Source organism: Strigops habroptila, chromosome 7 (genome assembly GCF_004027225.2).
Source record: "Strigops habroptila isolate Jane chromosome 7, bStrHab1.2.pri, whole genome shotgun sequence".
Taxonomy (NCBI): Eukaryota; Metazoa; Chordata; class Aves; order Psittaciformes; family Psittacidae; genus Strigops; species Strigops habroptila.
In genome coordinates this window covers 38,498,848-38,519,588 of record NC_044283.2, presented here as the reverse complement: position 1 = coordinate 38,519,588, position 20,741 = coordinate 38,498,848, and the positions used below count along the sequence as shown (strand labels likewise).

At 53.7% G+C, this 20,741-nt stretch overlaps 1 protein-coding gene and 1 long non-coding RNA gene across 2 annotated transcripts; one reads left to right on the top strand and one right to left on the bottom strand.

Annotated features, from left to right (window-relative positions):
- Positions 1-10,559: 10,559 nt before the first annotated feature.
- Positions 10,560-12,838, bottom strand: HAND2 (heart and neural crest derivatives expressed 2). The gene is made up of 2 exons (XM_030492019.1): positions 12,286-12,838; positions 10,560-11,241 (listed from the first exon to the last, which is right to left on the bottom strand). The coding sequence occupies exons 1-2, from the start codon at positions 12,835-12,837 to the stop codon at positions 11,143-11,145; spliced, it is 651 nt and encodes a 216-aa protein (XP_030347879.1). The 5' UTR covers position 12,838; the 3' UTR covers positions 10,560-11,142.
- A 996-nt stretch (positions 12,839-13,834) lies between these two features.
- Positions 13,835-19,670, top strand: LOC115610182. The gene is made up of 3 exons (XR_003992148.1): positions 13,835-13,913; positions 14,299-14,388; positions 19,565-19,670. It is a non-coding gene; the product is annotated as an uncharacterized LOC115610182 (long non-coding RNA).
- Positions 19,671-20,741: the final 1,071 nt, after the last annotated feature.

The window sequence follows — 20,741 nt, the reverse complement described above, 5'->3', positions numbered from 1 at the left end:
TAAATAATAATTAATAATAAATAAAAAGAACCTCAGTGCTCGTCCGGCAGGGAACATCATTTCGAACAGATGTTTTACAGAGTGGGAGCCAGCCAGCACAAGCCCTGAGGGCTGAGACCTTAGCCCAAGGCGATGCAAAGCTCTCTTATCCACCACCCCCCACCCTCCACTCCCCCCGTATGAGCGTATACCCAAATATTCCTGTAGCTAGCGCCTAACGCGACGTGTTACCCCGGGTCGCGGAGAGGAGATGCTTGTAACCCCCTCAAAGGTCTAGTGACTTCAGGCTGCTGGTTGTTTTAGGGAAGCTCCGGAAAGTTTAACAAATGTATCTGGGGACGTTTTTCCCCTTTTCTGCCCCTCGGCACCCCCCCTCCTCGGCGACTGCAGGAGCCCGCCGAGCCAGTCACCGGCTGGGCAGGGAGAAGAGGCTCCGAGGCTGACGAACACGGGCTCCCGGCTACCCCCGCAGGGGGATGCGGGGGAAATGCGCTGAGCTCCCGCCAGGGCGCAGCCCGGCACTCCCTGCCCGGCCGCGGGGCGCAGGGAGGGGGCTCACCGCCGCCTGCTGGGGGCTGCTCTCCACACCAATCCACGGCTTCTCTCTCCTCTCTTTCCCCTCCCGGGACCCCACCGGAGTCAAGCCCGAGCCGGTTTCCTAAAGGCAAACTGCTTGTTTCAGAGCCAGCCTGGGGATAGAGTGCACAGGAGGATGCTGTGCGGCTGAGGGAAGGTTGCCAAGGTAGCCCCAATGCTGGGGCTGGGGCTGGTTTCGAGGAGAGGGAGCAACGAAACACTGCAAGCCCCACAGCTTGCAGCTCTCACTGCAGTACCCACAGCAAGATGGGCTCCGGCACGGGGCGGGGGTCCCAGCCCCGGCTTGCTGCCGCGGAGCCCCGGCAGCGGGGAACCGCTTCTTTTACCGTTATATATGTGTATATATATGTATATATATAATTATATAAATACAATTATATGTATAATTTTTTTTTTTTTCCCCTCTCAGAATGTACCGGCTTCACACGCAAAACACAGCAGAATGGGAAGGAGATGTTGCCCTGCCCTGTGCCCGCCCTGCTTCCCCCCAGCCGTAGGAGCTCCCAGGTCTGTCTGACTCTCCCGGAGAATGGAAGTGCTTCATGCCTCTGCCGCGCAGGGAAACCCGGGCCGTCCTGCGAACGACATGTTGCCTAAATAAAGATACAACGTGCTACACATCACAGGCTTTCCCGGTTATTTTCAATGACTTGTCGATTCCTTCCCCTCTCTCCACACCCCACACTCCGCCCCACCCGGCACACGTGAAATGATAGAAAATGGTTTTAAATGACGAGGGGTCACGTAGAGCCATCCTGATCGTTTAGTAAAAATAACAGAGCCATTATAGAGCTAAAGGAAGGAGCCAGGGAGTCCACCCACACATGCTTCAATATTGTGCCTCCACTGAGCACACACAGAGGCATATATATTTATACATTTATATATATTTATATTTTCATGTATATATTTATATATAAAAATGTATATATATTCATATATATAAATATATGTGAGTGTGTACAGGGGGACAGTGCCCCTCAGCACCCTCTCATCAGGCCGTAAAAGCTCGCAGACATGACGGTGTGCACCCATATGTGTCGGGGAGGAGGGGATACGCTGCTTGTATGTCCGGGATGGAAACGCACATAAAGCCTTTATGAGAGCTCGAGAGACAGCATTTGCTCACTAACCTACACTGTCTTTTTTTTTTTCCATCTCTATTGCCGAAAACTGGAAATAATTAAATTCTTTAAAGGTTTACTTTTGAAACCGTGGCTGGAGTAAACTATGATTCAGGTGTAAATAATTACCAAAGTCACGAAAGCGACAACTGCTACATGTGGTTTATTCATTGCTTTCTTTCTCTCTCTTTTTTATTTTGTCTTTTCTTTTTTTTTTTTTTTTTGATGGTTTGATTATTTTAATCCTTAATTTTAGCCAAATTCACATATTTGTAATTTACTAAAGTTTATCGTCTCCACTAGGATAGGGATGTTGTACGTTAGTTTCCAGACCCATCCTGCCCTGCCTCGGTGGAGAAGCCTGGCTGGAACAAACTGGATGCTCCTCAAGAATGGATAACGCTGCTACCCTGGTATTTGGAAAAGCTTTCCATATCAGATTAGAGAAATTAGAACTGAATAAAAGATGCTTCCCCTTTCATAAACGCTACCAGACCTACTCGATTTTAGACTCCGGAGAAGAAATGAGCTATTGAAGAAAAAAATTGTTCAAACACAATAGATCCATGCCCAAATGAAAACATTCCCTGGGGTAAGACTAGCAAGATTGGGTGCGAGAGCACGAAAATAGTAGTATCCATTAAGTGAAAACCTTGGAGAAATAGGAGAAAGGTGGATGTAGAACATACACCATATAAACAAAAGCCCAGGATTCATTTAATCCCCATTTTCCTCGGCCTGCACCTACTTTTTTCTTTCCCCTTACACTACAGTTTCAACCCATTTGTCTCTTCAGAAAGCCATGGTGGAAAAAGGCAGAGAAAAGAACTTCTTTTTTCTTGCGTGTGTCCTCTTTTAAAAACTTTTTGCATAGTAAGACACCACTTGAACATGTTCTGGTGTTGTAAAAGTGTTTTTTATCAGGCTGTAAATTACTGCCCCTCTGACAGAGCAGCCGGAAATGTAAATCACACCGTTGAGCTGAAGTTATGAAAAAGTTTGTTCCCCTTTCTGTGTCCCAAGAAGATCGTGGGGCTGCTGGATTGCTGGATTGGGAAGGGAGGGGGGAGGCTTGTTTACTATTTTCCTGCTCCACCAAACTGTTGGCTCCACGGTGCCTGGGACTTTGATGAGAAAGAATGGACAATGTGCAGAGTCCCTTCCTATGACACCCAGGCCACCGCCACTTGGGAGGTCCTTTGGCCTAATGCAACCACAGCTAACTGCTCCCAACAGGAGGCTCTGTGGATCAGGCAGGGTCACAATTATACTTCTGCTAAAGGCAAGAGCGCTTTTTTATTTTTTTTTTCCCAGCCCTTCCCCCCCCCCCCCCTTTTTTTTTTTTCCTAGGGAGAAAGAAAAGAGAGAGAGGGGGGAGGGGGCTGGTCGAGCTGTTGAATTAAAGCCTTTCCATTCATCTGGGGAAAGAAAGCGGGTTAGTAGGAACCGTCTCCAACAGGCATGAGCAAAATCGGGTTGTCTCCATCCAGAGGAAAGCGATGGGGACAGCTATCACGCCAGACACCCCGCCGGGAGCGGCAGGCCTCCCCCCGGCCGTGCGAAGTGTTCTGGGGACTCATCCGCCAGCGGGAGACCTCGCTAGTGCCAGACATTGCATGTGCATTGCTGCTCTGAGGTGGGGAGCAGAGGGCACCACAGCCCTTCCCGCAACAAACCCTAAAGCATCACCCACTGGCGTGGAGCGGGAGAAGGGCTCCAGGAGGAGAAACTCCAGCCCCTTGGCCCCTCATTTCGGCACTCGGGGGGCGCGAGTGTTTTCCTAGGATGACGGGGGAAGGACAGCAGTGTTAATACACGTTATGTGTCTCGGAGAGGGGTATGAGTTTCTTGGCGCGGAGCTGGTAAACCCCGTGCTTCTTGCCGTTTATGTGCAGCGGTGAGGAACGGCCGGAGAGGAGGAAGAGAGGGGGAGTGATGCCGGTGCCGGCGATGGGAGCGGCGCATCCGAGTCCTCCCCGCTCCCGGCGGCCCGGCCGGGTATGCGCCCAGTGCCCGCTGCTCCGTCCCCTCCTCGGCCCCCCTCCCTTCCGTCCCCGGTCTCCTTTTAAAGCCCCCGAATTCATCCCGGCTCCGTTACCACCCCCGGCAGCCCGAGCCCCGCCGGGCCGGGAGCTTTGGGCGGACCCGGGTCCCGGCTGCTGCCACCCTCCGCTGCCGCTGGAGCAGGGCGAGGGGTCCCACCTCGTCCCCCCATTCCCCCCGGGGCGGGGGGACCCCTTCGCCGTCCAGCTCCGGGCAACCCCCTCCAGGTGGCGAGACCCGACCGCGGAAGGGGGGACGGACTCCGGAGACCACCCCGGCCGCGGCCCCGCTCCCCGCCGCCCCCCGCTTACCTGGACGAGGCTCTCCGTGCTCGGCGGCGTGCTCGCAGCGGGCCGGGGCTAGAAGGGGGGCCTGGGCCCCCTGGGTGGGGAAGGACCCTGTCATTGCCCCCCTCCCTGCACTCCGGAGAGATCCGGCGGGAGGAAGGGAGAGGGAGGGGGAGAGGGAAAGCCTTTTTTATCCCCTGCTTTTGCTTCCCGTTTGAGTCGAAGTGACCCGCAGTATCTGGAGAAGGTTTTTGTAGACGTTTGGGAGGGAGGGAGAGAGTTTTCTGCTGAGAAACTCAATCTGCCATACAGTAGCGGCTGCATCTGGGATCTGTCACCGCTGACAGCACCACAGGGCACAGACATGATCTTCTGCATAACACTGCAACTCCCCAAAATACCCTCCTCGCTCCCAAGGTGTCTGCCGGTTTGCATCGCGCTCCTTCGCCAAAAGGGGGAAAGCAACCTGAATTCCCCGGCAAGCAAACACACCGAGGGGAAGGCAAGAAAGAGCAACCCCCCTCCACTCCTTCACAACGTTAAGCACCCCGCCACCGAGGAAGCAGGGCGAGAGGCGATGTCATGCTCGGATAGCGCAAAGCCCATAAATGTAAGCGCTAGCGCCGCGAGATTCCCGAGAATGACTCTAATGAATAATTTCGGAGACAGTTATGGCTTTAGGTAATTACTGCTCGGCTCTATGAAAACCAGATTTGGGAGAGAGGCAGTCAACGCAGGGCCGTGCGCCTCGGCTCGCCCCTGCCAACCCTTCCTGATCCCACTCCGGTCACCCCCGGCCCTCCTCTCTTGTGCTGCCCGACCCCCGGGCGTCCCCGGAGCCCCGCACCCCTCCACCCCCAGCGCCGGGGTCCTCCTTTGGGCAGGGCTCCCAGCAAACCTGCCCAGGCTTGAGAAGAGAGAGACCTAATATTCTTATTAGTAGTAGTTTTAATCTCTTCCGCCTCCTGTATTTTTCTGGCAGGACATTTCATTGTCTTTCGGGCCAGTTTTAGAAAGCTTCTAGGGGTTTGTATGCATGTTCAGCTTCTTAAAAAGTTCATTTTACGCAGCTGCTCCAGCCTATGGCCACATATGGCATGCAAATAGAGACCCCTATAGGAGAATCGTCCTCTCTATTATCCCCACATGTTTGTTCAATATAGACATAGCCGGGAAAGCGGCTCTACTGCTATGCACTAAAATATAATTTTACATTTTTCTTCCGAGCACTTTGGGCAACGCAGGGGCTCGTTCCTGCTTTGAACAGCCTTCACGGTTCGCAAATAAACAGCTCCGAGACGCGGACACGCCGATCCCCATTGTTTACCGAATACGTTACTGCTATTCCCAGAACCCCGCTCCCGGCTGCAGCCGTACATAGCCTCTTGCGCCCTCCCGGGGGTGCCCGCGGGAGCCGGCCCCTCTCCGGGGTCCTCCTCGCCCCCGGCGGGAGGCGGCTGAAGCCCAGGGCCAGGGGCTCCCGGGGAGTGATCCGGGGCCACGGCCTCAGCCCTGCAGAAAAGCTCGCCTGTAAAGCCCAGCAATGGGATTTGCTGGGTTTTTTTCCTCTCGGGTTTGTTTCACTGGGCTATTATTATTATTTTTTCTTTACTTTTACTTTCTTTTCTTTCTTCACTCCCCCTTTTTCCCCCCCTTGCCCGAGCCCTAGGGTTGGCGGCTGTGGTGGGAAGCCGAGCTCACAGCATACCCTTTGCACTGATTCAGAAAGGAAATGTTCCTTTTCCTTTCGAGATTACAGATAGGCACAGCGGACCGTTGCGGTATCTTAGGGGGTTTATTTTATTCTGCTGGAACAGAGAAATGGAAGCGTATTTTTAAATGTTTTTTAAGGGTTACAAAGGGCTTACTTCTCTTCCCCCCCCCCCTCCCCCACCCCGGCAAGCGTATTTTACCCAGAGAATTTAATCCTTCAGACAAATAATTTAACATTATCTCTTTCCTCTGGAGACGAGATCAACTGCTTTCTCATCCACCCCCCCTTTCCTGGTAGTAGCACTGATCGTAACGTACAGCTGGACAAGCGTCAGCCGTCCAAGTCTATGCGAACAGCCGGCAGAGGCCCAAGTTGTACTTATTCAATTATTAATTTTTATCTTCTTGGGAAAAAAAAAAAAAAGAGTTGTACTAAACGTACAAAATCATAAAGTACAAAGTTTATGGAAAACGAGCGTGGCGACCGTGGTCTCGGGACCCTCCGAGCCAGGGCTACCTTGCCGGCCGGCCAGCGTTACAGTCAGCCAGCCCCAGAATTAGAGGCGATTCATTAGGATTTAATAACAGGTGCAAAAACACCTCCTCGCCAGCAGCATGGAGGAACCTCCGCGACCCGCCGCAGCCTCCGGCTCCCAGCCGGCTGCAGCCCTGGCCCGGTGCGGCTGCCGCTGCCCGCGTGTACGCGCTGCACTTTGCTTCACTCCTTCTTCCCTGCCAAGACATAAGGTGGAAATCTGCCTGGCTAGGTATTTATTTTGGAAGACAGAGCTGTGAGCGAATGCGCCGGGAGAAATCGGGCTGAGATAAAGCAAGCGCTGGACCACGGGCTGGGCTGGCAGGGGCAGGACAGCGCCCTGCGGAATGAATGAATGAATGCATGAATGCACCGCTTCTGCATTCCCAAAGTCCCAAACAGACAAATAAACAAACAACCTCGGCGGTGAATTCCACAAAAGCCGAAGCCTCCGGGGGCTCGAAATCGGGCTTATCCGGGGAGCCCCGGGGCCGCACCCGCGTCCCAGCTGGCGGCCGAGGCTTGGAAAGCGCCGCCGTGATTACACCCAAGCGGAGAGCAGGATGGCTCCTAGCCGTCTGATCTGACGTCAACATGTCTCTAGCTCCTCGCTGCAAGATAGAGGGAGCTAAGCCGGGGGAGGGAGCGCTCTAATCATTCCCAGATGTCTCTAATAGCAGATATAAAGACTTATATAGTGTCTGAGAATAAATTTGTAATCAATGCTCTACAATCGGATCATCAAAGCAACGACGTTTTTAGAGGAAAATGGGGGTGGTGGGGGGAGCTGGGGCAGAGGGAGACACACACCACGTTGGTTTGGAAGTGGAAGAGGGAGGCACAGGGACTCCCAGAGAGGCGCTGGCCCCGAGCATAGCTCGGCTTCGTTAGAATTTATGTGAATATATAATTCAGATAACAACTCTGCTTTAATCTCCATTGCATGGAACGAGCTGAAACAGCTGAACAGTAATTGGCCAATTAGAAATAGAAAAGATCGGAGCTCGTTTGCAAAGGCACATATTTCATGGCCCGCAAACAAAAAGAAATTATACCAAATTAAACATTGATAAGCCCCTCGTTACAGCAGAGGGGATTATGTCTGCAGGCGAGCGGAATGCGTTTCCTTCCCATCGCTACTTGGAGGTTTCTTTGTGGTATATTTGTGAGTCGCTGGGCGAGTACGTGTGAAAAAGAAGGATTAAGGTTAGGTTTCCAAGCGCAAAAGGAGGATATTTTTCTTAGAGGTTTTACTATTAACCTTCTCCCCGCCCACCTTTCAAGCTCTGGTTGTCTCCGTGGCATCCCCTGGCCGCGTTTATATCCTTACAGCTGCCCGCGGATGTCTCGGCGGTTGTTCTAGGGATGCCTGCGGCTTGGCCGGAGGGGCCCCGTTACACGTCTTTGACAACGACAGCAAATTAGCACTAATTATTGCAATAATTTTTTAACGCAGACTAGAGCTCCTGGGAACAAGGGGGTGAAAAAACCCCACAACACAAAGCAAAACGAAGGAAAAAAAGTCCCACCACACTTTATCTCCGTTGCCGCCAGGAATGCAGGCATGCCATGCGCGTCCGATAGTAACGAGGGCACTAAAACAACCCCTAAAGCAGGGGCAGGGCTGGGAGTCCCTCCCGCACGTTTCAGGGAGCCCCCCAAACCCCAGTACTGCGGGCAGCCGCCTGGGCTCGCTGCCGGCGGCGGGGCACCAGGCCGGCCGCTCACTGCCTCCCGCTCCCCAAAACCCCGACGAGCTCTAAACCCCCAGGCTGCGACCTGCCTCAGCCGGGGTCCCCCAGGGGCCACGCCGCCACCGGGGAGGTCTTCGGCTCCCTGCAGGGGGGGGGCGTGCAGCCGGGCCCGCACCCCAGGGAGCCGAGAGCATGCGCCCAGGGGAGGGCAGGGGGGTGGGATGCCACCCGGAGGAGTTTTCTGGCTGTTTTTCTTCAAGGTGAAGAAGAAGTTTAAATTGATATTCTCTCTTGGGTCAGAGCAGAGAGTCGCACTCCCCCAGCCACGAGACGAGACGATAGTACGAGTAAATCTGGGCCATGAGCCCGCCTGTGGGGACAGGGTTTCAGGACGCGGCTGCACACCCCGGCCCCCTGTCCTCTTCTCTTCCTCCTCCCCCCACCCGCACAGTACAGAGAAATGTTGCAGAGCAGGGAAGGCGGCCATCCCTTCTCATACATGCCTTTCACCTCGGAAATAGCTCCCCAAAATGCTTTGGATCCGAGGAATTACCGAACAGGCCGCCGGGGCGGCGATACCCCCGGGTGCGGGCAGGGTGCGGGCTCAGCGCTCCGCTGTTATCAGGCCTCGACTCCGCTGACGGAGAGCTGGGGCCAGGGCACTGACATTCCCATCTACCATCAATTTACCTTCCGCTTCCCCATTTAGCTTTTAACGTCAAATCCTACATTTTTGTCGGCTCCGGCCTGTCTAGGGCTCTTGTGATTTAGCTGCGGGAATGATCGCTCCGGAGAAAATGGCAACATGCTCATTAGCGAGCAATTAAAAGAGATCGTCCTTAGCGGTTCCAAGAGAGCTCCCAGTTCTGAGAAACTAGCGTTTCAAAAAAGGGGAATTATTGATAGGAAAAGATCGAAGAGGCGATTGTCCGGGCAGCGGGGCCCGCTGCCCCCGGCCCTGCCGCTCATCCGCTGGGGAGCTGCAGCCCGGCCACTCGGCCAAAGGGAAGATACAGAATCTGCAGGACGCGCCGCACTGCAGTTCTCGCAGCCATCCTTCGACCCCCTCCCTTCCTTTTTCCCTTTTTTTTTATTTTTGTGTGCCGTAATAAAAAAGAATGCCAGAGGTTTGTGCAGGGGTGGGAGTGGGAGATGCTCCAGTTTATCAGTTGGGCAACTAACAGGCAAGGAAAAGCAAACAAGGAGGAGGAGGAGATTCTTCTTTCCAAGTGTTATAAACAAAGGCAAGTGTCTGTAAACACAGACCCATGCCGGAGCGCAGAGCCGGACTGCCTGACCCGACGGGAGGGAGGGCACATCACTTTTATCTGGTTGTTGTAACCCCGCAACCTCCTCACTGTCAGCAGGGGCGGCGAAACGGCGCGGGGGCTCCCTTATCTTTTTATGGGCAATTGCACATCTACCTCCGCTTAGTGCCGGTCTCGTCGGGAGCCACTTCCTTGGGCGCGGCGGCAGGGGAAGGCAGTCAGGTAAGCAGCCTTGGACCTGAAGAGAGAGCCAGCTCGGTTTAAGTTGAGATTCTTTCAGTAAGGGTTTAAAATACGAACCAGAATTTTGTTATGGCAAAGCCGGGAAACTTTGCTCTTAACCGGGAATGGCCCAAAATACCTAAAGGAGCTCCTTTATGTAACAAGCTTCATTTTTTCTCCTCGCCTGTCTACATACAGAGGCATGCCGCGCAATTCCCAGCGCTGGATGTCTGCAGCTCGTCCAGGCACCGGGGAGCAGAAAAGCCACCGGCCTGGCACCGGGACCCTTGTACAGGAGTCGGCAGCCGGGTGGAGAGATAACTGTGCACATATAAGGGAGGAGAGATATTTCTGGAGAAGCAGATGAACGTACTGAAATGACTCAGAGCGCGGGCTCCTGCAGTTTGCAGTAAAAGGAAAAAAAAAAATTCTTAAAAAGTAATAATGCAGTGGCAGGCTGGAAATGTGCAACCCAGGAGAGTTTTGGGAACCACAAAGTTAATATTAAGTTCACCGTAGCTCATTGTAAATCTTACATATCCCTCCTAGGCCCCCCATCCCGCAAATCCCTTGCCTTGTTCGCTCTTTCTTCCTTGACGTAGAATTACCTGCTACATAATCACTCCGAGCAAAGCCCTCCAGCCTCCCTTGCCCGCCCCGGGACCCTTCCGGGAAGCCGACCCACCGCTCGGCCCCGCTCCGGGCTCGGCTCCCGCCGAGAAAAACTGCGCATCGCTGCCATTCCTGATGCGCCCAGGGTTTGCACCCTTGTCCGCTTCCCGTTAGCAGTAGGTTTCCTGCCTGGAGAACACCACCACAAGGAATTCCTGTTCAGCTGAACTGCTGGTTTCTGTTCAACACTCACGGGGCTGGCGAGATGCCTCCCTCTACCCCTCCTTTCACTCAGTCACTTGTTCAAAAATAAACTTAGGAGCCATCTTTATAATTTAGTTTACTTCCGAATATTTTAAATATTATGAAAAAAAAAGCCATAAACAACGCAGTTATTCAAAACATTTTGAGGTATAAAACATAAAAAGATTTGGATTTTCCTTTTTTCTTTTTCTTTTTTTTTTTTTTTTGGTTTTGTAAAAAACACACACAGTGGTTTATTGAGTACTTACAACGTTTACACCTTCAATATTAATTAGATTCCACTTTATCCCTTACGGACAGAAGTGCACATAACCAATAACTGTTGAAAACATCTTCAAATACTGAACGACCACAACAAAATTACAACACTAAATACTGACTCAACCGAAACATTGGTGCAACTGCTTCTGTTGAAATATAACTTTATAATCCCATGAATATTTATATCCAAAAGGCCAAGTATTAAAGATACACTTCACATACACACTAATGCCAGGGAGGGATTTTTTTTTTTTTTTCTCCTTTTCTATGGTTCTGTTTTCCCCGTGTGTTTTATACAGAGCAAACAACATTCACGAAACTATTAGAGACATTACCCCTTACCAAGCTGGAGTTTCCTCTTCATATATGGAATGCTTTTTCCCTCTCCTTCAAATATCCACATTTTGGGGGGTTGGGGGAGAAATTGCACATAAATAAACCGGACGATTCCAAATACAAAGAGTCCTCAGAGGAGAGCTCGCTACCGAGACTAAGAGGGCGGCTTCTCCAGTCCTGCCGTGCTCACTGCTTGAGCTCCAAAGCCCAGACATGCTGCGGCCAGCCAGTCCTCCCTTTGGTTTTCTTATCGTTGCTGCTAACTGTGCTTTTCAAGATTTCGTTCTGGGGGGACAGGATGCGAGGGAAGAGAAAGAGAGGGGAGAGGAAAAAAAAGGTTAGAGTCATTCCTCCCCTTTCTGGGTCGCCTTTGCCCTGCCCCAGAAGGGTAAACTGCGAGGACACACCGTCTCCCAGCCGAGGCCAGCGGGCTGCAGGGGACAAAGCAGGGCCGGCCTCCGCCGGGCCCGGCCACGGGCGAAGCCACCGCCCGCGGGAGCGGTCCCGCGTGATGAGCGGCCGCCCGCGGCCTCCGGCGGAGCGGGGCCCCGCTCTGCGCCGCCACCGCTGCCTTGCAGCGGTGCTCACCCAGGGCCGGGCAGCACGGGAGCGGGCTGGAGGCTGCGCGGCGCCAGCGCCTGCGGGCAGGTGTGGGTTAAGGTAAGGTCCGCGCCACGCCGTCCCCTCCCAGGCTCCGGGAAGGAGGTGGGCACAGGAACGTACGAGGGCAAAACACCGGGCCTGCGGCCACCGAAACCTGCACCAAAACCTGCAGGAGTATCTCCCGAGCGTGCCCTAGGGCCTACACGAAATCGCGCTTGCTCTGCCTTGCCAAAGCCGGCTCTCCCGCTAAAAATCAAGAAAGTTCAAGCGCGGAGCTCACGGGCAGGAGACCCCCGCGCTGCCCACTCAGTGCTTGGCGGGGGGGTTAAAGCCGGGCTGGGCTTGGCAGATAATCGCACCTCCAGCCTTTCATCTAAGAGAGCGGAGGCATGCCTCCGGCGGGGTCACCGTTTGGGACCCCGGACAAGTCCTAGCCCGAGAACGGACCTACCCGGGGAGCCTACCGTAACGGCGGTTCCTCCGCGGCTGCTTGCAGCCACCCGGCCGGACCCTGGCGCACCGTGAGAGCCGACGGGCGCCCGCGACTCTGCCCTGTCCCGCTCTGGGCTGGCAGGTACTGCAGGACGATTTGTCCCCCATGGACAATACTCGGCGACCCGACGCAGCCGAGCGGCGGGAGCGCGGGGATGGGGCACCGGCGGGCGGCCGAGCAGCCCCCTCTCTGCGGCCCCCCCGCCCTGTCCCGCCCCGTCCCGCAGCACTGACCAGCTCTTTCTTCCTCTTCTCCTCCTTCACGTCTGTCTTCTTGATCTCTGCCTTGAAGGCCTCCGCCTCCCCGTTCTGGTCGTCCTTCGCCAGCAGGTCCATGAGGTAGGCGATGTAGCTGGTGGCCAGGCGGAGGGTTTTGATCTTGGAGAGCTTGGTGTCGGCGGGCACGTTCGGGATGCACTCCCGCAGCTCCGCGAAGGCGCTGTTGATGCTCTGAGTCCTGCGCCGTTCCTTGCGGTTCGCCGTGCCCCTGCGCTTCACCGGCCGGGGCCCCCCGAGCCCGGGCGGGCCGCTCCCGGGCGGTACCCCCCCGTAATGGGAGTGGTCCATGCCCGGCGCCCCGTTGGCGTACTCGGGGCTGTAGGACAGAGCCATGCTGTAGTCGGGGGGGGACATCTCCGGGTGGCTGCTGATGAGCCAGCCGTGGAAGTAGGGGTTCTCCTCGTGGCCGCAGCGGGTGGCGGCGGCGGCGGCGGCAGCGGCGGCGGCGAAAGGGTAGCCCTCATGGTGCACCACCGGGTGGTGGGGGAAGCCGCCCACTAGACTCATCCCCGCTCCCTAGCGTACCCCACCCCGCCCCCCCGGGCCCCAAAACAAAGGTTTCCCTTCCCCGCCCTCCCCCCACCCCCCGCCGCACCGGCGGGAGATGCTCCCCGCCGCTCACTCCTCAGCACTGCCCCGCTGCCCGCTGCCTCTCCATAGGGCGGTGCTGCAGAGTCCCCGAGGGTACCCGAGCGATCCCCCCGCCCCGGCCGCCGTCGCCGCCGCTCATGCGTTGTGCCTTCACCTCCACCTCCTCCTCGCCTGGGGCCGGGTCTTCAAGGAAGCGAGCACAGGGGAAAAAAGAAAAACAACAAAACCGCCAACACAACCGCTATGGAAAGAAGTCGACCAAAAAAATATGGCTTGGCTTCCCAGCCCGGGATCTTCCTGGCTTCTTGCTGCCCTCCGCTCTCGCCAAGTCCGCCGCGGCCCGGGCGGGTGGTACTTACACGCGGCCCCCCTCCATGCGCCCCTGCTCGGGGCGGGCGGGCGGGCGGCGCTCCCCTCTGCCTGCGCGGCGGCGGGGCCGTCAGTGCCGAGCAGGCGCGGGCATCCCTGCCCGCTGCGCCGCGGGGGTCAGCGCCCAGGCGCTCCGCTGGGGCATCAGCGCCGGTCGGCCGGGCGCGGGGCTGGCGGCGGCGGCGGCGACGGCGGTGGGAGGAGGTGGCGGCGGGGCTCGGCGCGGCGCAGGGCACGGGCAGGGCTCCCCGGGACGATCTCCATGAACAGCTACATGTTTAGGGCCGCTCGGGTTAATATATGTCGTCAGAAGCTGCGGCCGCCAATAGCTGGCGGGTGGGGCGGGGCCCGCCGCCCTCCGCAATAAAACTTTTTGATGTTCGCTCTGCTAATTGCCGAGCTCCTCTTTTAGGATTGGCTGCCCCTCCGCATCCATAATGTAATTAAAACAAGGGGGGAAAAATTATCATGGAGGCAGAGGTTAATGCAAGTGTTTAGCAGATGCCTTACTGTAAAATCTGCATTAAAAAAAAAAAAAAATTAAACCAACAAAGCCCAAAACAATAACAACCAAACCCCCAACAAACGCATTAAAACTCAAATATCGGATAATCTCAAAACAGGTACAGTATGGATCCAAGGAATTTCTTGGCAAAAAAATATTTGTGAGAGCTCGATATGCTCCGAGGTTGCGTTACAAAGTGCTTTGTGCCGGTGCAGTCGAGGAGCAAATAAAACCGGTTTCGGAGAGCACTGCCTGGATCGCCCGGCTGCGACAGGCAATGCCCCAGCCGCTCTCTGGCTTGTACCTTTACGGCCGGTTAATATCCACAAAGAGATGGTTAGCTCCCGCGGAGAGGGAGATGGAGCTTCTCTACCTTGTCTGTCACCCGCCCCACGACCGAGGGAGCGAACAACTCCGGGTTTGGCCAGGGATGGTAGTTTTTTCAAGAAAGAATTGCTTGGAGACATTAACAATAAACTCGACCCCGACCGATTCTTTTTCAGCACGCTGCCTGCTCCTACGCACCCCGACCAGCGCTCACCCAGCGAAAGGCTCCTGCAACAGGTTTCAAGCTCCTTTAACTGGTCTGATTGGTAAGTAACAGAATATTTTTTTTACAGCATGTTCAGAGCTAATTTTCTAGCTTTTACTAACAAAGGTATAAATATTTCTCTGCATTCCTGCTTCTTCAATAAAAAAGACGAGCATCTGCAGGTTTAGTTATCGAAAGGGAATAGTTAAATGTTTGTTTAACGGCCAGGCGAGGAGGAAATCTCCCATAGCTGTTGAGGTGTTTTGCTTTGGTAAGCTTGAAGACGTTACAGAAGGAAAATGGATCTCAAGCTGTAATTCATGGATAACTTGGAGGCGAGGCGAATTGTTGTCATCTTCAAATGGAGCCGAACGTTCCTAAATAGCTGCGAAATATCAGATACCCACCCTTATGTGTGCTGGCTGACGGCTAGGCTGATTTGGCGTATATTACAATGCAATCCAACAATATAGGCAGTGTGGAAAACTGTGTCAACAGGAGCTGAGAGGTCATAAATTAAAAGAAAGAAAGATAGAGATGGAGGAGTCTGCAAAAGAGGCAGCCAGAACCGCAAGTTCTATCTCTGCAGCAGCTCAGCTCTCTCTTCGGCCCCACTGCAGGGGCAGTGGGACCCCTTGGGGGAAGCACTTGGAGGTTTAGGGGGCGAGAAGGGGGCAGAAAAGCTTCTCTGTGGGGAACCGACTCAGCGCCTGGGCAAAAGAGACGAGCTGAGCCCGAACGGTCCCAGTGCGGCTGGGAACTGCCGATGGCTGCTGCCGGTACCCGCAGCGGGCCGCGGGGCCCGACTACGGCCCGGGGGCTCTGAGGGTGGGACTGCGGGCTCTCGGCGTGGAAAGCTCTGCGGGCAGGCGGCAGCCGCCACGGAGGAGGCCGTTCGTCGCGGAGCAGCCCGCTGCGGTACCGGGGAGCTGATGTCAGCCGAGAAACACCGAGGGCGAAGCCGGGCGCTGGCCCCACGTTTCGGCAGGACGGGTAGCGCAGATCTGGACCCAGCGAGGGGAATTGCACAGCGGGCAGGAACGCAGACGTATTTACACATATGCGTGTGCGCCTGGGTGTAAACTGAATACGAAAGTGGAAAACTAGTTCAGATGTAGAACTGATGTATATACACATACATCTTATATGTACACACACATGCTTGTAACTGAAAAAACTGATAGATATCTGTGTCTATATATGCACACACCCACGCTTATAAATTGTATTATCCTAAGGAGATAGCGTGTCTCCCGCGCGGATTTGGGTATTTCGGAGAGGCCCCGGGCACCCCCACACCGCTCGGGCTGCAGCGGCCGTGGGGCACAGCCTGGGAATGCGCCCGCTTCCTGCAGAGGGTCTCCACTTTTATTTTGCTGCGGTGTTTTCCTAGATGTGAAGAAGAAGTGGGCATTGCCAAGGCCGGAAAGGTATATTGGCTTGCAAACGCCTTTGTGTTTCTCTGCACGCTTCTTATTTGTGTAGGAGCTTTCCGACATACTGCAGGCTGGGCTGTAGCCGTGACAGTCTCTGTGGCAAGCCTCTACGGCCACCCCGATAACATCTCCAATGATGAAGGAAACGGAAAACATGAGACAGAGAAAAAGTAATAAAAGATACAGGAGATATCGATCAGAACACCAGACTCCAAAGCTAGCGTCATTATTGCTTCATTAGCTTTGGAGAAAGAGGGTCTTTAAATAAAGCACCCAGCAGGATCTTATATATATTTTTTCCTCCTATTCCCCACAGTTGTTTATGCGGTTTATAAGGAGAGTTTTAGAACAAACTCAGCTCTTGTCTTCTCCCTCAGCTTTTAACTAATCAGATTGCCCGATCAGGGGTTATAGCCTTTTCTGTTTGATCAACGCATTGGAAACTGCTGCAGCCCAAAGTACCTTTAAAAAACCCATAGCAGCAGAGTTTTGCCTGTCATCCCTTTATTTGATTTTTTTGTGCACAAATTTTTTAAATTTGCTAAGGAAAAAAAAAAAAAAAAAAAAGAAGAAGAAGAAGAAAACCAAACCAACCAAACAAAAAAAGCAGCTCTAGCCTTATGTCACTTATTTCCTTACCAAAATGGTTGCTTGTTAGGCGGCGATTTATCTGGGCTCTGCTGCCAGACAGGACTTTCCTAGCTCGTTGTAATTAAGGAATTTTGGTGGCGACTGTGCCGAGGCTGGTTTTCCTTTTCCTTACCGACCCCCCCCCCCCCCCGCTATTTTTTTTCTTTAATTTTATTTTGTCTTGGGGTATATGTGTGTGGGGCTGCATGGCTGCTTCTGCCCCGCGGTTGTTGGCTCTCCAGCACGGCATCCCTCCGCGGCGCTGAGCGGGAGGACGGGGCTGCCCGTGCCCCCCGTGGGTGCCCCGCGGCGCGCGGGGAGCGGGGGGCCGGAGCCCGCGGGGCGGGGGGCGGCGGGGAGGCGCCCGGTCAGCGGGACCAGCCTGGCCGCGCCGCCGGGGCCACCCGCTGCCCTGCCCCGGCGCTGAGCCGCCGGCGGGCCGCTCACCGCCAGGTCACTTCTCTCCTCCGGGCCAAGGGCAGGGTGGGATTTGGGATAAAAAAACAATAGAGCTGTGCTCTCTTCCCCCCCCCAGGCCTGTGTGAATTAAGTTAAATTGCAAATTAAGCTAATTTACCCGAATCGGTCGATACCGTATGGAAACGGGGAAGTGGTGCCGACGCTGGGTGGTCGGAAGCCCGCGTCTGCAGGGGACTCCCGGTTGGCTGCTGGAGAGCTGCAGCCGCACCGGGCTGGGCCTTTGAACGAACAGCCCACGGGCACCCGGCCGGTGCCTGAGCAGCGACCCTCTTATTCGTTTGCACCTTTTCTGCACCTTCTTTTCGAGCTGCGTCCGATCCCGGCGGGGAGGGGGAAGGACTGGGGGGCTGGAAGCCGCCCGGGACAGGGCAGCGGAGGGAGCGGCGGGCGCCGCGCCAGCGCCGGGGAGCCCGGTACTGAGCCCGGCCCCATGCGTCTTGCTGCGAGCAGCGGCGGCGGGCCCTCCCTGCACTCCCGAACTTTCACTAAAGCAAAGAAACATCCTCCCTGCACTCCCGAACTTTCACTAAAGCAAAGAAACATCCAAACTCACAAAAGCACCCCGAGGGCACCCCGGGCCTTGCACCTGAGGCTCAGCACTGGCCGGGCGGTCACGCCGACGGCTTTCCCCGCCCGGCAGCTCCGGGCTGCAGCGTGCCTGTCCTTCCTCCTCCTTCCGCCTGCCTACCACATCGCCCTGCCGCCCGGTGCACGGCTGGAAAAGGCAAGACGCGTTTGGATTTATAGAGTGCATGATATCATTGACACAGCACCAAACGTATCGGGAAGGGGTGTCGTTCTCGGGTGGATTTTGGGGCGCCAAAGCAGCCTGTGTCCCAGGGATGCGACACATCCTGTACCTGGGCCATCGCTTAGGAGTTCGCGGAAGAACATAAACCCGAAAGAAAACGGGTTTTGTAAAGAGGCACTGGAGAAATATCATTTGAAGGTCAACCTGTCATTGCGGGTTAATGAAAAAGACTTGTGCCTAATGGGCCTGCTTGCACCCTCCTCTGCACTCACAGAGTCTGGATTTCAACGTCCAGGGCAGAGGGCAGAATCGGGCCAGCACGCCCGACTTAGTTGCTGCCATTGGAGGTGGAGGAACCCTGGTTTACTTTACTATTATCGGTAATGAACGCCCCACATACTTTAGGCATGATAATCTCGCAGCCGTTGTATGTGTGTATATATATGTAAAACATATTAAAAAAAAAAAAAAAAAAGGAAAGAGCGCAAAAGAGCAAGGACGAGGAAAACCCAAGACACCGACCATTTTGTAAATCGCAATGATTGGCGGTAAGCGCGGGACCCTACGCGTTTTACCACTGCATGTGTAAGCAATTATTCGAGGATTGCTTATAGTTGTGACCGAGGGTCCAGAGTTGCATTTAGACCCTAGATAGGAATCACAGAAATAGAAGAAAAACGCAACGAACTCTAAGCAAGTCCCCTTCCTTGTCAGAGGAACAGTGATAAAGACCTTATAAAATTCTTCAGTGAAAGCACAGTGTGTTTCTATTTACTGGTTTGTCATACATGCACCCTATACATATATATGTATAAACACTCACACATGTTTTTTTCACTAATATTTTTCGCATTCCTGGGAAAGAGCATCTTAAGTCACTCTTGAGCTCGGCGCTGATGAAATAGCTCGCGGATGTAATTTCTTTCATTAATAAATGTTTTGTCTTCCAGCATCTGAATTTCAGGCGCTGGAGGAAGCAGAGGCTAGGCTGGCATAATTTTGGGTTTAGGCTAACAAAAATCAACATTTCTATTGTCATTCGTCATGTAAAGCCTGCGTTTAACAAGGCTGGGGTTTAAGCAGCGTTCACAGATCAAAGTGAACCTCGCTTGGCTTAAGAAAAAAAAAAAAGGAAAGAAAAAAAGACCCCTCCGGAGCAGTGACAATTAACTGAAATTTGGCCCCACCACCCGCATCCCCCGACTGCCGGTGCCCCTGCGCCGTGGATCTGCTGCGCCGCGCCCGCTCCCGCTGGCCAGGGGCCGGGGGAAGCCCACGGGCTCGCCTGCGGACTCCGCAGCTGACTCCGGCAAACGTCGACTGCTGCACACTTGTTAGAAGCATAAGCCCGTCCCGCAATTCCTATATGAGTATCTCGGTGTAATTGAGCTGGCTGAGTGAGGTCTTTTTGGTAATTTGGATACACCAAGTCTCCAGTTAATGACATATAATCAGCCTTTAGGTCACTTGGTCATTCTCTTATTACAAACCCCTCCTGCTCTCTCTGATCTCCTTTCAAACTAAATTTCACACAAACAAATAAAGCAAGACAGGGACAAGTCCTTAAAATACAAGAGAGAAATACTGGAGACTTGCTCGTGGGGAACTATAAACATTTTTAAAAGAAAAACCGAAAAGATAGGAAAGAACATCTTATCGGAAAAGAGAGCCCTGTGTACAAAACACGGGGGGAAAACGGTCTGGCTTCTGTTAAAAATGACATAAAATTAAAATAAAAATAATTACAAACAGAAATGGCATAACATAAACAGAAGGCAGGAGGCTTTTCTAGAAATGCGCGGCCGTACTGTAATTTGTTCTTACAGATGATACAACCGGTCGGTGGATACGCAAAATGTTTATTTGCTTCGCTTTAGCCGGCAGAAAAAGAAAGAAAAAGAAAGACATAAAGAAAGAAAACTCTTTACACTTGGTTTCAGGAAAGTAACTGAAGAAGCCGGAAAATGGAGAACTGAATGTCATGTACCTCCTCAGACCTTCAGGGAAACCCAGCCGTGGCCAAAACATTGGGTGTAAATACGACAACAAAAATAAATACCTTACATCACGGTACAGAACATATTTTACACTTTGTTTTTCTGTTTTTTCTTTTTTTTTTTTTCCCCTTCTCTCTAGGAAGAGACAATACTCCTTTTTTTATTAGGTATTCCCCAAAAGATTATTTTGATCTCCTTCCAGGTGTATATATATGTGTATATATTTGTGTGCGTCTGTCTGTCTGTATGTACACAGCCGCCACGCTCAGCAACCGCAGGGAAGGGGATGTGCGGTGCTGCAACTGGTGCGGTCGCCAGGGGAGGACGGAGCAGACATGTCCCGAGGACGGTCCAAAGGCCCCGCAGGCTGCAGGCGGTTCGTTGTGAAGGTGAATCCCGTTTTTTCGGAACTGAAGTTGATTTATAAAACCTAGACCGGGGAGATTTCAATAGCGTTCAAGTGTTGGGCTTCGAGGAAGAAACCTGAAAGAGGACTGCCGTCCACATGCCCCTACAGGCATTAGCACCTTTCAAAATATTATCAACATGCATTTTACCAAAGATCTCGTTTGTATGTAATACGGGGTTCAGACAGACTCTAATTGAGCATCTAAGTGTGTGTGAGGTTGCGAGGAATGCCGAGGCAGGCTTACACAGCGAGAGAAAACAGCTATGAATACATGAATACATGAAGAGTGTCCCAAGGCCCCAGCGCAGGACATGTTGATGTGACACATTTTGTTACTTGTTCACTACATTCCCTGTCTTTTCAGCATTTCTAAGCCCCTCACATATAGATGTATGTGTGTGTATGCATGTATACGTATGTATGTGTATATATACACACACACATATATTATATACACATGTATACATATATGAGTGTGTGTATATATATGTGTATATATATATGTATTTCCCGGCCGTCCTTGAGCTGCTGGGCTAAAGCATTAGCGCCCACTCAACCCAGTAACTCCAGGGGCAGCGGGCAGGCAGAGCTCCGACGACGCGGTCCTGCCGGGGCGCACGCCCGAGGGCACGGGCCGCCGCCGTCGCCGCCGCCGCCGGCGGGAGAGGCCGGGGATGCTCAGCTCTGCCCCGGCCCTGCCCCGGGAGCGGC